General features: G+C 43.0%; 1 protein-coding gene across 1 annotated transcript in view; it reads right to left on the reverse strand.

Annotated features, from left to right (window-relative positions):
• LOC122928731 overlaps positions 1-16,448 on the reverse strand; it is a 48,499-nt gene that overhangs the window by 2,178 nt on the left and 29,873 nt on the right. Inside the window, exons 6-8 of the mRNA XM_044281889.1 lie at positions 10,058-10,177; positions 8,577-8,663; positions 4,246-4,393 (exon numbers count right to left, since the gene is read on the reverse strand). Of these exons, the coding sequence (XP_044137824.1) occupies positions 4,246-4,393; positions 8,577-8,663; positions 10,058-10,177 (355 nt within the window). The remainder of the gene's footprint in view (positions 1-4,245; positions 4,394-8,576; positions 8,664-10,057; positions 10,178-16,448) is intronic.

Below are 16,448 nucleotides of genomic sequence, written 5' to 3' on the forward strand. Positions count from 1 at the left end.
AAAAATAGCTACTGTATTTCTATTGATGGGAGTGAAAAAAAAATAATGCACAGAGGCAATCCGTTTTTCTACAGACAAAAAAAAACAAAAAAACAGACAGACAGTCGTTTAAATAAGCTGAAATATCCCAAGCCATAGGGCAGAACACTGGGCCATATGCATAACAGCCATCATCTGCTCATAGGATATTGCTAAGGTGCTATTCACACAAATGTATTAGGCCCCATTCACACGAACGATACGGATTGTGTACAGATCTGTTCAGGTAAAAACCGATGGTTTTGCACATTAGTTCAGTCAGTTTTGTCTGCAAGTGCGTTCAGTAGTTCAGTTTTTTTCATGCGGATGCAATCAGTTTTGATGCGTTTTTCACTCACATGAAAAAAAGTTATAATTATTACAAACAACATCTCTTAGAAACCATCAATGTTCACCCTGTCGGATCCGTCCTGCCGCTATTTTGCCGTGCCGCTGGATTGCCGCTCCGTCCCCACTGACTACAATGGGGACGAGGGCAGAGCTCCGGCGCAGCACGGCGAGAGGCCGCTGGACTAAAAAGTCGGACATGCAGTACTTTTAGTCCGGCAGCCTTTCGCCGTACACTGCTGTGCTGGAGCTCCGCCCCCATCCCCATTATAGTCAATAGGGACAGATCGGCAGTCCGGTGGCACAGAGAATTAGCGGCAGGACGGATCCGACAGGGTAAACAGCCTGTCTGATCCGTCCTGCCGCTAGTGTGAAAGCATCCAATTGAAAAAAGAGAGAGGCTCCGGCACCAAGCGTGGACGTAGAAAAAGTTCCCAATCTTTATTCAGCAAGTTCCATATACAGCAAACAGTGGCACAGGCTCCCACTTAATCCCAGGCAATCAACGCGTTTCGGACAGCAGTGTCCTTAGTCATGATCCAGGTGTCCTGCATGGTGGTCACTGAAATAGTGTCCAGTTTCCGCTATCCCGCCCCCAAGAGGAGTTCTGGGGAGGCGGGTTAGGCGCCAATACAATCAGAACCATGCAAGGCACCTGTGCAAACATTTCTCCCGTGATACAAAAACATATGAAAATTTCTTTTAGACATACCAAACAATTAAACAATTTAAAATCATATGGTTATACTATTTAAATACATCAGAGATATTGGTCCAAAAGTGGTAGAAAAGGCATATATATATAGTATTGTCCATTGAATAAATTTGAGACACATATCTGAACATTTATGGATGTATATAGGTATATGAATAAATAAATAAATATCCCCAACAAACATAAGATGCGAGGGAACAAATATATGTATGTAAAGAGTGGAACAAAATATCTAGGAATATATAAATATGTAAAAATGACAGCAGAGACTGCGCAAACGAGATGTGAGCAAATCTACTAATATAATCAGATGGAGTTGTCAGTGTGTATATGCGTATATTTCATTAAGTGGTTGTTTATATCCATCCACTTTAGCCATATCGAAGTAGCCATGGTCTTAAAATAAGTTATATTCACATATACACTTGGAAAACGCCTGGTGTGAATTCATGTCCTAGTCTGCACATATTCGGCAGTCAAAGGGTCATGACCAGCATGAAGTTAATTAGTAGCGCTGCCCCAAGGTGTTTCCTACTTCTTGTTGTATGAAGATGTCCTTTTCACACGATCCTCTTAGTATTCCTAAAGAGAGTATACTGTCACTATAATCCAAGTTTTTAGATAGGAACGGATGAAATAAACAAGACAGTTATATGAAATCTGGTCTCTTTATTGGAGTTGGACATAATCAAATTTATTCTCATAAAGTCTTGTCTGCTTATTTTTCGGTACTCAGTTTGTTTTTAATTTTAATTTAATTTTTCTGTTGGCAACTTATTTTGTTTCCTTGGTATACTGCTTTCATTTTCACGTTCTCCGAAAATCTTCCTGATGATCAATATTTTTTATTGTTATTATTAATTTATATTATTCATTTAGTTATATTATGGTATGGATATTTTATTCCTAATTGCCCATAATTCTGACCAATGATATTTTTTATTTTTTTATTTTAAATTTTATAATTTTTCAATATGTGAAACTAATAGAACGTATTTACCTATATATCCACCCCATTGATATCTAAATTGGGACGTCATTAGGCATGTGGATGTACTCTGCCACAGATGTCTATCCGTGACAGAGTACATCCACACCCAATACCCGTAATCGTAACTACACAGGGATCAGATCAGTGTATAATATAGAACCATTATATAACGCTATCCCCACATTGTGGCCTCACACTCTGTAGATAGAAAGAAAAGAAAACCACATGTTTAAAAAGGAAAAATTATTTCCAATGGCCATGTAAAACATTTGTCTAATTAGCAAAATATAAAACAGGAAAAATAATAAAATAATATATGGCTTCTCTGCATGTTACCTTTAATAAAGGTACATTAGTTCTTTTTTAAGGTTCATGCCCTGTGGGTATCTTGTTTTTAATCTCCAGATCCAGTATGCTTCCCGCAAAAGGGTCTTTTGTTTGATATTACCCCCCCTTTTAGGAAGTGTGATACGTTCAAATGCAAAGGTGGAAAATGTGGCTATATTGCGGTCGTGGATGTTTATAAAATGACTGGCAGCATTGGAGATCCCTGTTATTCCTATCTAAAAACTTGGATTATAGTGACAGTATACTCTCTTTAGGAATACTAAGAGGATCGTGTGAAAAGGACATCTTCATACAACAAGAAGTAGGAAACACCTTGGGGCAGCGCTACTAATTAACTTCATGCTGGTCATGACCCTTTGACTGCCGAATATGTGCAGACTAGGACATGAATTCACACCAGGCGTTTTCCAAGTGTATATGTGAATATAACTTATTTTAAGACCATGGCTACTTCGATATGGCTAAAGTGGATGGATATAAACAACCACTTAATGAAATATACGCATATACACACTGACAACTCCATCTGATTATATTAGTAGATTTGCTCACATCTCGTTTGCGCAGTCTCTGCTGTCATTTTTACATATTTATATATTCCTAGATATTTTGTTCCACTCTTTACATACATATATTTGTTCCCTCGCATCTTATGTTTGTTGGGGATATTTATTTATTTATTCATATACCTATATACATCCATAAATGTTCAGATATGTGTCTCAAATTTATTCAATGGACAATACTATATATATATATATATGCCTTTTCTACCACTTTTGGACCAATATCTCTGATGTATTTAAATAGTATAACCATATGATTTTAAATTGTTTAATTGTTTGGTATGTCTAAAAGAAATTTTTATATGTTTTTGTATCACGGGAGAAATGTTTGCACAGGTGCCTTGCATGGTTCTGATTGTATTGGCGCCTAACCCGCCTCCCCAGAACTCCTCTTGGGGGCGGGATAGCGGAAACTGGACACTATTTCAGTGACCACCATGCAGGACACCTGGATCATGACTAAGGACACTGCTGTCCGAAACGCGTTGATTGCCTGGGATTAAGTGGGAGCCTGTGCCACTGTTTGCTGTATATGGAACTTGCTGAATAAAGATTGGGAACTTTTTCTACGTCCACGCTTGGTGCCGGAGCCTCTCTTTTTTCAATTGAATCTACCACACGGACTGACTTGGGTCCGCCCCGTGCACAGCTACATTGGACATGTGAGGTGAGCTGGCTTTTCTTCCTTTGCATATACTAGTGTGAAAGCACCCCAACGCAGAGATGATGACGTTCACGCATTACACCCGTTCCGAAAACTCGCTCATGTGAAAGGGGACTTATACACCTGTATTAGGTCCCATGCAGTCTGTGTGCCGCCCACATTTTATTTGGGACCTTTTGACTTCTATAGGTCCGTGGTCTGCATTTTGTGGACATATGCCATCCTTTTGCGTAACGGACATACGGTTACGGAAAGAGCACGAATGAAGACAATGAGACACCAAAAAATGTGGATGCAACATGGACCGCACCTATAATTTGCAGATCAGCGATTTGTGGACCGCAAAATGCATACAGTCGCATGCATGAGGCCTTGAAACTCATAGCATCATAGATCTGTCTGCAGTCAGGTCACAACACGCAAGTAATATGAACGTATAATATAGAACACGTATGTGTGAATGGACCCTTAGACTTGGGCAGCACTGTGCATGCATGTAGGCTGGGACTGGTCAGCTAGGAGATGCTAACAGTTCCTCCATGGTTTCCCCCCCATTTATCTATTGCTCATACTTTACACCGCTCACATTACTTACTTCTCTCTCTCAGTCCTTGGCCGAAGCTCCGATACACACGGTACAGAGACCAAAACAGCACAGACTTAATAACCACAGAGATGAAGGAGCCGGTCACGGCAGCAGCTTCCAGGGTGTAGGAGTTGCCTATGCCCCATTCCATCGCCACCTGATAGCAAAGCACATGAGATGTAAGCAGCTTGTACGCCAACATTTTACATATAGAAAAGTCCAACAAAAGAACCACTCTGGAATTTATGGAGGACAAGCACAATAAAGACACTGTACGTGCTAAAGAGCTTGTGCTGCCAGTAATACAAGTACTGCATATAAATGCTGCTCTCCTGACATGTCTGTTCCAGCAAATACTTCTGGAGCATCTTTTCTTACAGCTCTGCACTTTGATGTTCCTCTGTTACTAATCCTATAAATTTATGAATAAATTGGCAACTAGGGGTTATCAGTCCTGGATGTGTCCCTGCATACGTGGAGACACCCCTTTGACAAGCGGAATGCTTATACTCAGTTGTCAATGTATTACTACTAATTAATTTAATTTTTAGCCAAACAGTTTTAGGAAAAGATTCTCCAGAATTACGTGTTTGAGGGCGACACAAATATTTGCAAAAACAGACTTGTCAGGAGGGATGACAGATCTTCTTTGAAGGGGTTTTGGATTACTATGGTTTAAGAGATATGCTCCTGTATTTACCTCATCTTCCCCATGCTTTCACCCTGTTTTTTCCATCCTGTAGGTAGAACTTCCTGTTACTGTATCCAACCAAACCCATGATGCACTTCTCCTTCCTTTGCCACAGCTCCAGCACCGCCCCTAACACCGAGCTAGTTTATAGCTCCTCCCACCCAGCTAGTTACATAGACACTCCCACATCACTGCTCAGCGCATGGACATAACATCACAGAAAATAGGAAAGAGCTGCATGGACAGCCCAGAACAAGAGATAGGAGAAATAAAAGGTAAAAGAAATACATTACAGAATTACAGCTACCTTTATAAAGGATCACCATATTTTTCAAAAGTGGGGGGGAAATGGCAGTGCATCTTATGGGGCAAATGCTGCCATTTTTACTCTGCTAACACTGATACATCGCGGGCCGGGTAGCGAGGATCAGAATTTTATTTTTTTACCTCTAGGAGGTATATTAATATACTAAGACTGGAGTTACAAACAGCAGTGTAAAGTCTGTCAGTGCAGAATGTGGCACATTTTAAGAGGTACAGGCCTCTTAATAAATTTGGTGCATCTCCAGGCCCTCCATGTCTGAGAATCTGAAATCTACACCAGCTATGAGATTTTGGCATAAATGACAGTGAATCTGTTGGGAAGTGGAAGAGGCGTGGCCTCAAAGCCCCACCCACTTTCCCTTAACACTTTTAAAAAAGTGTCAAAACTTTTTTTTACACCAGAACAGGGCCTAAAACATTTATTAAATGTGCCTATATGTTTATTAGGGATCGACCGATTATCGGATTTACCGATATTATCGGCCGATATTCAGGATTTTGAACGCTATCGGCATTTATTTTGCCGATATTCCGATAGCGTATGGGGAACACAGATCGCGCTGCTGACAGCGCTCTCCGTGTTCCCTCAGCAGCAGCACAGGGGAGAAGGAGCAGTGTCTCCTCCCCCTGTGCTGCTGCTGCTGCTCCAGCCAATGGGAGGACAGGGGACAAGAGGAGGGGAGGAGCTATGGCCACTGCTCCACCAATGAAGCTTAATCTCTCATTTATTCATATACAGGAGGTGGGAGCTGCAGGATCACATAGCCGGCTCCCGGCCTCTATGAGCTGTAGCTGCGATCTGCGGTAGTTAACTCCGCAGGTGCCGCGGATCGCAGCTACTGCTCATAGAGGTCGGGAGCCGGCTATGCGATCCTGCAGCCAGCTCCCGCCTCCTGTATATGAATAAATTAGAGATTAAGCTTCATTGGTGGCGCAGTGCGCCCCCCCAAGCCCCCCAGTATTAAGCATTGGTGGCGCAGTGCGCCCCCCCCTCCCCCCCAGTATTAACCAGTGGTGGCGCATAGGGCCCCCCCACCCCAGTCGCAGTGCGCCCCCCCCACAGGATCCCCTCCCCCCTGCTCCTCCGATCGGAGCCGCAGCAGTGTAATGCTGGGGCTCCGATCGGTTACCATGGCAGCCAGGACGCTATTGAAGCCCTGGCTGCCATGATAAGCTCCATGCTGCTGTGTGCACAAAGCACAGAGCAGCAGGGACAGTGTGAGCTCCTATTCACCCTGATAGATCTCTATCAGGGTGAATAGGACAAGGGTTCTAGTCCGTAAGGGGGCTAAAAGTTAGTAAAAAAAAAAAAGTTACAAAAATAAAAACACCAAAATATTAAATATAAATGAAAAAGAAAGATTTACAAAAAAAAAAAATACACATTAACAATAAACATTAATTTTCAGCAGATTTGTGGGAATTTTTTTATTTTTTTTCAAAAATGAAAATTCCCAGAATATCGGTATAAATTATCGGCTATCGGCCTGAAAGTTCACAAATTATCGGTATCGGCCCTAAAAAATCAATATCGGTCGATCCCTAATGTTTATACAGAGGATTTGGAAATGTGGGTCAAAAAACCTGAACTTTGGATAAAAACATAAAAATTTTTTTTTTTTATAATCAGCATAGCTTGTTGGACCTAAAAATGAAGTTATATTGAAAGGGAGTGATGTTTAATTATTCAGTAAAGAAGACCAGAGCATTTAAAAACATGGTTTAATGACTTATTATATCATATTACTTTCTGGCTCTCTAGGTTATTTTTATATATTTTTTTAAACATAGGACAGGGAGCTTTTTTACTATAGTTTTCCACATTAACTTCTTAGTAAAGGTAACAGAGGAACCAGTTTTAAGACTTTACCTTTTCAGTATGGTCACCTTAAAAAGGTCCATTCACACATCTGCAATTCTGTTCCGCATTTTGCGGAACGGAATTGCGGACCTATTCATTTCTATGGGGCTGCACGATGTGCTGCTCGGATCCGGAATTGCGTAGCCACACTTCCGGGTCCGCAATTCCGTTCCCGGAAAAAATAGAACATGTCCTATTCTTGTCCGCAACTGCGGACAAGAATAGGTGTTTTCTATTAAGTGCCGGCGATGTGCAGTCCGCAAAATGCGGAACGCACATTGCCGGTGTCCGTGTTTTGCGGATCCGAAAAACACTTACGGACCTGTGAATGGACCCTTAAGGTAGTCTCTCACCTAAAATCACTATTATAGAACACTAACATCAGGATCTCCATTACATTCCCCATATTAGAATGCTACCTTCTATTATGCTGTCCATCGCTGATTTTCTCAGAAAAACACTTTTATTCAATATGTTAATTAGCTTCTGAAGGTGCCCAGGGGGCGGTGTTCATGCGGCCGTTGCCCAGGCCTCTCGGCGCTCGGAAACCCCTCCCCTTTCACCCCTCTGGCCCGCCCTAGGTTCTTCTGATTACATCCTCCTTTTAGTGAGATTCACCACGCCTGCGGACTTTATTCCCCATTATGGGCAGAGGCACAAGAGCATTTAATGCGCATGTGCCGGCCCGTACATCCCAATCTAGCCGGCCTTGTGCCTCTGCCCATAATGGGGAATGAAGTGCGCAGGAGCAGTGAATGTGTTGAACACCGCTGGCGCTGGATTTCTCACTAAGAGGAGGACGTAATCAGAAGAACCTAGGGCGGGCCAGAGCGACAAGGGGCCTGGGCAACGGCCGCATGAACACCGCCCCAGGGCACCTTCAGAAGCTAATTAACATATTGAATAAAAGTGTTTTTCTGAGAAAATCGCCGATGGACAGCAAAATGGAAGGTAGCATTCTAATATGGGAAATGTAATGGAGATCCTGATGTTCATGTTCTATAATGGCGATTTTAGGTGAAAGACTCCCTTTAAAGCTCCATGCACGTGGTGCGTAATACAGTACCAGCTAAATAGAGGTCATCTCATCTCATTTATTTCTCATCTACACAGTGGAGAAATTTCCACATGGAAATTAACCTGCAGTGTGGATTTTGAAAGTGTAAATTTCTTCTTCTGGAGCAAATCCACGTCAAAATCCCTTGACAAAATCCACAAGTAACACATGGATTTTGGTGTGGAAACACAGTAAAAAAAACTGCACACACAATCCATGCAGAAAATCTGCATAAACTACCCTGCCATGTGCAGGTGTCCTACAGTTAAAGATCGAATGACTGGCTTGGGGCTAGAGTCAAGGATCTAAATCACATAGAGAGTAGATAGATAGATGTTTTGTACATGTTCCTTTGACTATAGACACCCATACACCAACCAGCGGGCATCATAAATGAGGCAGGGTACCTTGTACAGAAGATACACCAGATAGGCCATTTCCGGAAGGTTCTGTAGCACAAATATCCACACGAGAGGCTTCAATTCTTTCAGAATCTGATAAGAAGTAAATATAGATGGATTTATGTTAGTATTTCACCATAAGTAACAACTAGTATAAACCTAACAGCAGGCACATCACTGCCTAGTAAGCATTTAGAAGGACACATGGGGAAAAAGGTGGTTAAAAATTTAAAGATCTAAGAATACAAAGCAAAGGTGGCAAGGGTTTCCCAAGGAAGACTCGTGTTCTTTAATGTAGTCTGCAGCCTCTTTTCTTGATATCAAATGGACAGCATTGTAAGTAAATAGGATTCACAAGGATATATTGTGATCCATCTGAAAGCAGATGCTTCAAGGCTGTTATGAATGGAAGCTATAACGGTAGTGTGAACAGAGCCATGGATGCACCTCAGTTTACGGGGGTCTTCTGTGTTTCAAAGTTGGGTGTTAACCAGTATGTTGATAATTACAGATCTAGAGGAGTGGTCACACAGCTTTCCCAAACTTCTGAATGGCCTATCTGCCAAGTCATCCAGTGATATGTCCCCACATTGATATCTATGGGCTCGTTCCCACACTGTATAGCTAGCCATTCATTCCACCGCGGTAGTAATGCAAATTAGCTCACTTTCCAAAAAGAAAGTTAAGCCTCTTATGCCACCAGATGTAAAGTAGCTATTCTATAAGTCATCGTTCAACCTTTTAAACAGGCCTTGAGGCATAACTTGGATAACAGCTAAGCCAGTACCTCCACTGTAGGCAGCTGTTAGGGGCGATTGCCCCTCACCAGTGCAGAGCAGAGATAACTGGCTTAACTGGGCGAGAGTGCTTTGTCAGGATTCAGGGGTGTATTATTTCTCCCTAAGCCAGTACTTACGGCTCTGCACTAATAAGGAGCAATCACCCCGAAACAGCTGTCTGCAGATGAGGTACTGGCTTAGCTATTACTAAGGTTATGCTTCAAGGCCTATTTAAATGTCAAGCATTCACTTATAAGATAGCTGCCATTAATCTGGTGGCATCAGAGAATCACCTTTCTTTTCTTTTTGGAAAGAGAGCTAATTTGCATATATTTTTGTGGCCTACTAGGTGCCCTCAATAAGGAGAAATTTTAAACCGCCTCCCCCACGTGAGCCATGGTAGTGAAACACTGAAGGGGAAACAGATGCCAGAAATTAACCCATTATTTTCTATGGAATAGTTTCTGGCATCTGGTGCATCAGACTGAAAAACACAGCATGCAGTTCTCCTGACCGGTCTTTTTCTGGCTATGTTCGCTAGACCAATGCATAAAATGGCTGGCCAGACACAACTGATGTATGTGTACACCTTGCCTAATTTGAAACATTTAAGAAAAAGTGGAACAAGTTAATAACAAAATATCATGGAAAGGGAACAGGGGGCTATATTTATTGGAAATTCAAGGATATTAAGGGAGAAATACTTACCGCCAGGATACCAATAGTGACTTTAAAAATGGCCCAGACCAGACCAATGACAAGTATGATGGTGTGAAGTGTAGAGATTTTATATAAGCCCGAAAACAAGACCAGGACAGTAAGGCAAAGCTGCAAATGAGAAAAAAAAAAGTTATGACTTCTGTGCAGGAACCACGGGTGCAGCCAAATGCAGATATTTGCTAATCTGTGGGTGGATTAGGCGCTATTGCAAACTATGGCAGAAATCAGAGGGTCAGTCTTGGATTTCTGACACAGGTTTCACAGCAAAAATATTCACCTTTGAATTTTCTGACATGTATTTCTGGCATATGAACATATCCTTACAACAGTCACGTAATGTCAATGTAATAGCGGTTTAATATCAAAGGGACCTTGTTTTCACATATCTGTAACATACTTTGCATGGTAACATCAATATTGGTATCTGGCTGCCCAGCATATTCACCTGCCTTTGGGGAGTGAAGCTGGCATACTTGGGCTACGCTCTCAATAGTGTTCGGAATCCGGTAGCCTTATCCGGCGTGCTGTTCCGACATAAATGCCACCCGTTGGCAGCATGCCGGAACCCAGTATTTATGCAGGACAATCGTCCAGATCACCACTGGACCCAATTATAGTCAACAGGAATCCAGCGGTACACAGTTGTGTCTGGCAGTGCCAGATACGGTGAGCTCTGGTATCCTCGCCACCGTTACAGAAGTTGGTAAATGCAAGGCATTTACCCAGGAACATATACCCCCAGGTGAACGCGCTCATTTATGGGTGGGGCTTACATTCGCTACACCCAAAGAGCTCAAATTTGCCGGAACTCTCTCTGTTGATAGCTATGCGCTGGACAAGGATGTGGCGTCACTACAGACTAGTCCTGTGATGGCTAATCTCTGGCGCTCCAGCTGTGGTAAAACTACAACTCCCAAAATGCACACTTGCTTGGCAGTTCTCAGAACTCCATAGAAATGAATGAAGCATGCTTGGAGTCGTAGTTTCACCACAGCTGGAGTGCCAGAGGTTAGCCATCACTGGCCTAGTCAAAAAAAATGGGCCTGATGGATGCTGGCAGTGGAAAACTGAGGATCAAAACACTTCTGACAAAGTTGTGCCTTTTAATTTCTCTACCAGCCATTCTCAGATGCCACGTTCAGCCTGTAACACAAAGAACTGTGCTCCTAGAGACCAGAGTTCATCTTTCCTTTCTTATATTGCTCCAAGCAACTCTAAAAATGTCTGCCAATAGCAACAAGGCCAGATTCCTGGAAGTTTTAATAACCGAGACCCAATAAGTCTCATATATCAATCTTCTGAGAGTAAAAGTCGCTCTGTTGTCCCCAACAACCAGCGTCCAAGCTAACTTGTCGGTGTGGGCACCATTTTGAAACATGAGATCCAAAGGAAGCCTCCATTTTGATGTTCAGTTTTAATCATGATGGAAGTCCTCTCCTCCATTTCCCACTTGCAACTTTTAAAAGAAGACTGATCAAACGATAAACATTCACTGAAATACTAAGACGGCAATATGGCTGCCTCTACAATGTCTTCTGAAAAGACAGTCGGGGCACCAATAGCTAAAAAAATATAAAAAAAATAAAAAATATTAAAAACCTAATAGGATTTCCATAAATATATCTGAAGACCATAAAAAAAAAAAAAAAAAAAAGGATTACGAATCTCTGTATAAAATAGTAGAAATGGAGGTTTTCTGACAGGAATAATCCCGTTATACATGTAACGGGACATACAGTTATTTGTATTGTATTGACTACATTCCCTGGAAGGTGTCAAACGCTGCAGAAAAGCAGCACTCCGCCGGCTAAACATCCAAACTACACAAATATGGTTGAATTATTGATGAGATGGCAAAAGCACATTATCCCATTCAAACCTCGCAAGAAGTGACCCTGTCAATTTTCATCATTTCTTTCCATTTTAGCTCAACCAGTCTTTTCCTCTCTGACACCAACCCCGGAGATGAATCTCACTAATGGTGTTAGTCCACCGTCCTTGTTCTTAAAAATAGGGACTTGTAGAACCTCCGCCATTTTATGATACCTCAGAGGCCTCAGATTCAACGGAATCGGACATAAATGCCGACACACTTCTGATGTCCGATGGGGGCTGATAAACGCCGATACGTATATTGATAATATCATGGAACGCCGGCAACGGCTAATGTGGCCATGCACAGTAGAAAACTGCACAATTACAGAACCAAGGAAGAGAGCTGAAATGTAATGGAAATATAGATTACCTCTACAGGCGGGATGATGCTAAGCATCAGACCAAAGTTCTGCCAACTTCTTAGTCCCTGGGAAAGCTGAGTGACAACTAAAATGGCCGCTGTTATTGCTCAGTGGGTTATCAACCATCTTTTCAGAATCCTGAATAGCAAATCTACCTGATTATTAGACTATATTATCATATATTACAGTATTATAACAGTGGGAGGCGTTACTGGGATACTCCGGGAAAGCTGGAAGAGATGGAGGTGTAACTTGAAGCTCCAGGGGGTCTCTGGGCCCCCTCAGACACCAAGGCCTGTACTACTGCTAACTCTACACTCCCTATAGCTACCCCCATGGATAAGACCTTCGATAACGGCATCGGCGGCCATATTGGCTGCACTTCGCTTTACCAGAAACCGCAAACAACTGTAAATACGGTCGTTTTTGGCAAATATGAAACCACTGTGCTCTGGTTTATGGGAAAATAACATATGCCATCATATCACTGACAGCCTGCTTGCTTAGAATACATTTCAAGCAGCAGGTGACACCTCATAGCCTGAGGAATGCAAGAAAACACATTTGACAACCAATGTTTGTCTGCGTCCCCACAAATCACTACAGGGCTGTATTACTATTCAGAATAATGCTAAGCATTTAGCCAGCAGCCGTGATCTCCTAGCAGGCTGTTGTGGGACGTGACAAGGCCTATACCTCATATAGTCTCTGTATGTATTTCTGTTGTGCTACTTTACAAGCTCAAAAGGGGCCTGTATAGCAACCTTCATTTCCTTGAAGCATGGTAGTCAGCAATTGGCTTAACATGCTTACTGGCATAAGCAATGAAAGCCTCACCTGCCCCCCAACATCTCAAATCAGGGGAAACCAGAATCTTGCAGCTTATGTGATTCTCAAATTAATTTCCCTCAAGAAGCAATCAGGCCCAACCCCTATATCATCCAAAAGTTAAATAGGTTTTGAATCAAAGAAATGGACCATAGTGGAAAAATTATTATTACTCTTACCGGTAATTTGATTTTCCCTAGTCCATGACAGCACCTTTTCTCTTTTTACTATTATTATTATTTATTTTTCTCTGCACACCCTGTGCACCATAATCAAGACCCAACACCAACACCACGAAAAAGAAGGGAGGGTAAAATAAGGGTGCCGTCATGGACTCAGAAAAATCAAATTACCGGTAAGAGTAATAAGTTTCCCCTTCGTCCTATGAAAGCACCAGGAGAGATCCCAGAGTAAGAAACTTAGAGTAGGATAACAGCTTGTAGAACCTTGCGAACGAAAGAAAGGTCAGAAACAGAGGAAAGGTCCAGCCTATAATGTTTATAAAAGGCAAGGGCAAAAGACTAGATGGCCGCTTTGCAAATATACTGGATTGATGCGTTTGCTCTTTCTGCCCAGGTGGTGGATGCCGCTCTTGTGGAGTACGCTGTCCAGCCCGTCGGTACCAGCTTCTGTAGGGAGTCATAAGCTAGACAGATAGCCTGTTTAATCCACCTAGCTAAGGAACTTTTACTAGTGGGCTTCCCTTTATTAGGGTCAGAATATTGAACGAATAGGGACCATGACTTCCTCCATTCCTTAGTAGCATCCAAATAGCTGAACTCCAATTCCTTCTGACAACTGTCATTGGGGCAAAAAGATGGAAGCACTACCTCCTGAGCCCTATGAAAACTGGACACTACCTTGGGAAGAAAGGTTGGGTCCAGCCTAAGGACTATCCTATTTTCCTGAATAGAGGTATAAGGAGGGTTCATGGACAAGGTCTGAATTTCCACTATCCTCCTGGCCGAAGTAATAGCTACTAAGAACACACACTTTAGCGTCATAATCCTGATAAAGGATTCTGAAATCGGCTCAAAGGGTTCTTCCACTAGGCTCTGTAAAACCAGACTCAAATACCAGGGGGGAACTTTTGAGATTCTAGCAGGGATATCCCTCACTACAGCCTTACAAAATCTCAAGACAAGAGGGTGGGATGCTAACCTAGTGTCAAACAGTAAGCTCAAGTCTGCAATCTGGACCTTAAGGGTGCTAAGGGACAGACCTTTTACCACCCCTCCCTGAAGAAAAAGAAAAATTTTAGGAATACAAAGATTACAATGCGGAACAGGATCAATCCCAGGAAGGCAAAAAAGGCGGCCCATGTTCTAGAGGTAGAAATAACGGCCCCAGACAACGCCTATATACTATTAGCGACCTTTCAAATACCAGGTCGTCAAGTGGAGGCCTTTTACCGGAGGATGAATGACTGGACCCTGGCTCAGAAGGTCTGGAATCTCTGGTAGCACCCACGGCTCCCTGACCGAAAAAAGTCTCAGCCACGTGAACCAAGCACAACGGGGCCAAAACGGCGCTACCATGATCACCGAGGCTCTGTTCTCCCTGATCTTCCTGAGGACTCTGGAGATCAACTGAAGAGGAGGGAAGGCATAGAGCAGACCCCTTTCCCACGGTTGTAGAAAAGCATCCACTCCCGAGCAAAATCCCCCCAGAAAAAGGGGAAGAAAAAAACGTTCCACTTTCCTGTTCACTCTTGTGGCGAAAAGATCCACCGACTGCTCCTCCCTAAAGCGGAACTAGCCGGGAGAAAACACCCAAATTTAGAGACCACTCTCTTTGGTCCAGTCTGTGACAACTTAAAAAATCTTCCTCCTGGTTGTCTACCCCTTTGATATGAAGGGCCGATAAGATAAGGACAGGACTTTTCCCTCTAGCAAGGAAAAAAAAAGAAATCAGAGCCGCTATCTGTTGTAACTCCAAGGATCTGGTCCGCCTCTGATGATTCAGGCCTAAGCTACTATTGAACCATTGTCTGATAAGACCTTTAGAGAACGATCCTGGAGCAGGGGCAAAATCTCCTGCAATGCTCTCAGCACCACCATTATTTATTTTACGTTTGAAGAAGCGGCACATATCGATGCTACCCAAGGATCTTGAAGAATCCTGTTCTGGACATGAGCCTCCCAACCAACTGGACTGGCATCTGTAGTCAATACTATTGGATCTGCAATTTTCCAGGGAACCCCCTGGGTGATGTTGTCTGGGTCCAACCACCACCTTAGGGAACTGACATACTCTTCCTGATATATATGGTTTCCGAAAAAGAAGATCCATCACGGACCTTACTTTCTGGACCATCTCTGGAGGTAGAAAGGATTTCTGAGTGGGCGAGTTCAGTAATATGCTCCATCTGGGCAAGAAAAGTCTATTCGGACGAAGCAACAATAAGAAAATTGTCCAGGTAAGGGACAAATAGGACATCTTTCCCTTATATGAGCAGCCATCTCTGCTACCAGTTTTGTAAAGATACGAGGGGCCATGGAAATCCCGAATGGTAGAACCTGGAACTGAAAATGCTTCAGACATCCTTGTATTATCAGCGCCACCCTCAAGTATTTTTGGTGAGCTGGCTATATTGGAAGATGACAGTTCTAGACATAAGACACATACTACCATGTAGCTTTGTACAAGAGGTCCACCACTGACTTCATTGTCTCCATCTTGAACTTCCTGTATACTAAAAATCTCTTTAACCCTCTCAAGTTTATGATGATCCTGTATTCTCCACTTGGCTTTTTTACAAAAAAAAAAAAAGGCTGGAGTAGAGTGTGTGCCGTACTCCTCCCACCAGCTTCCTATCACTGCTATCAGGGTAGTTGGTGCAGTACTCCTCCCACCAGCTTCCTATCACTGCTATCAGGGTAGTGGGTGTTGTACTCATCCCACCAGCTTCCTATCGGGGTAGTGTGTGCAATACTCCTCCCACCAGCTTCCTATCACTGCTATCAGGGTAGTGTGTGCAGTACTCCTCCCACCAGCTTTCTATCACTGCTATCAGGGTAGTGTGTGCAGTACTCCTCCCACCAGCTTCCTATCACTGCTATCAGGGTAGTGTGTGCTGTACTCCTCCCACCAGCTTCCTATCACTGCTATCAGGGTAATGTGTGCCGTACTCCTCCCACCAGCTTCCTATCACTGCTATCAGGGTAGTGTGTGCAGTACTCCTCCCACCAGCTTTCTATCACTGCTATCAGGGTAGTGTGTGCAGTACTCCTCCCACCAGCTTCCTATCACTGCTATCAGGGTAGTGTGTGCCGTACTCCTCCCACCAGCTTCCTATCACTGCTATCAGGGTA

Source organism: Bufo gargarizans, chromosome 2 (genome assembly GCF_014858855.1).
Source record: "Bufo gargarizans isolate SCDJY-AF-19 chromosome 2, ASM1485885v1, whole genome shotgun sequence".
NCBI lineage: Eukaryota > Metazoa > Chordata > Amphibia > Anura > Bufonidae > Bufo > Bufo gargarizans.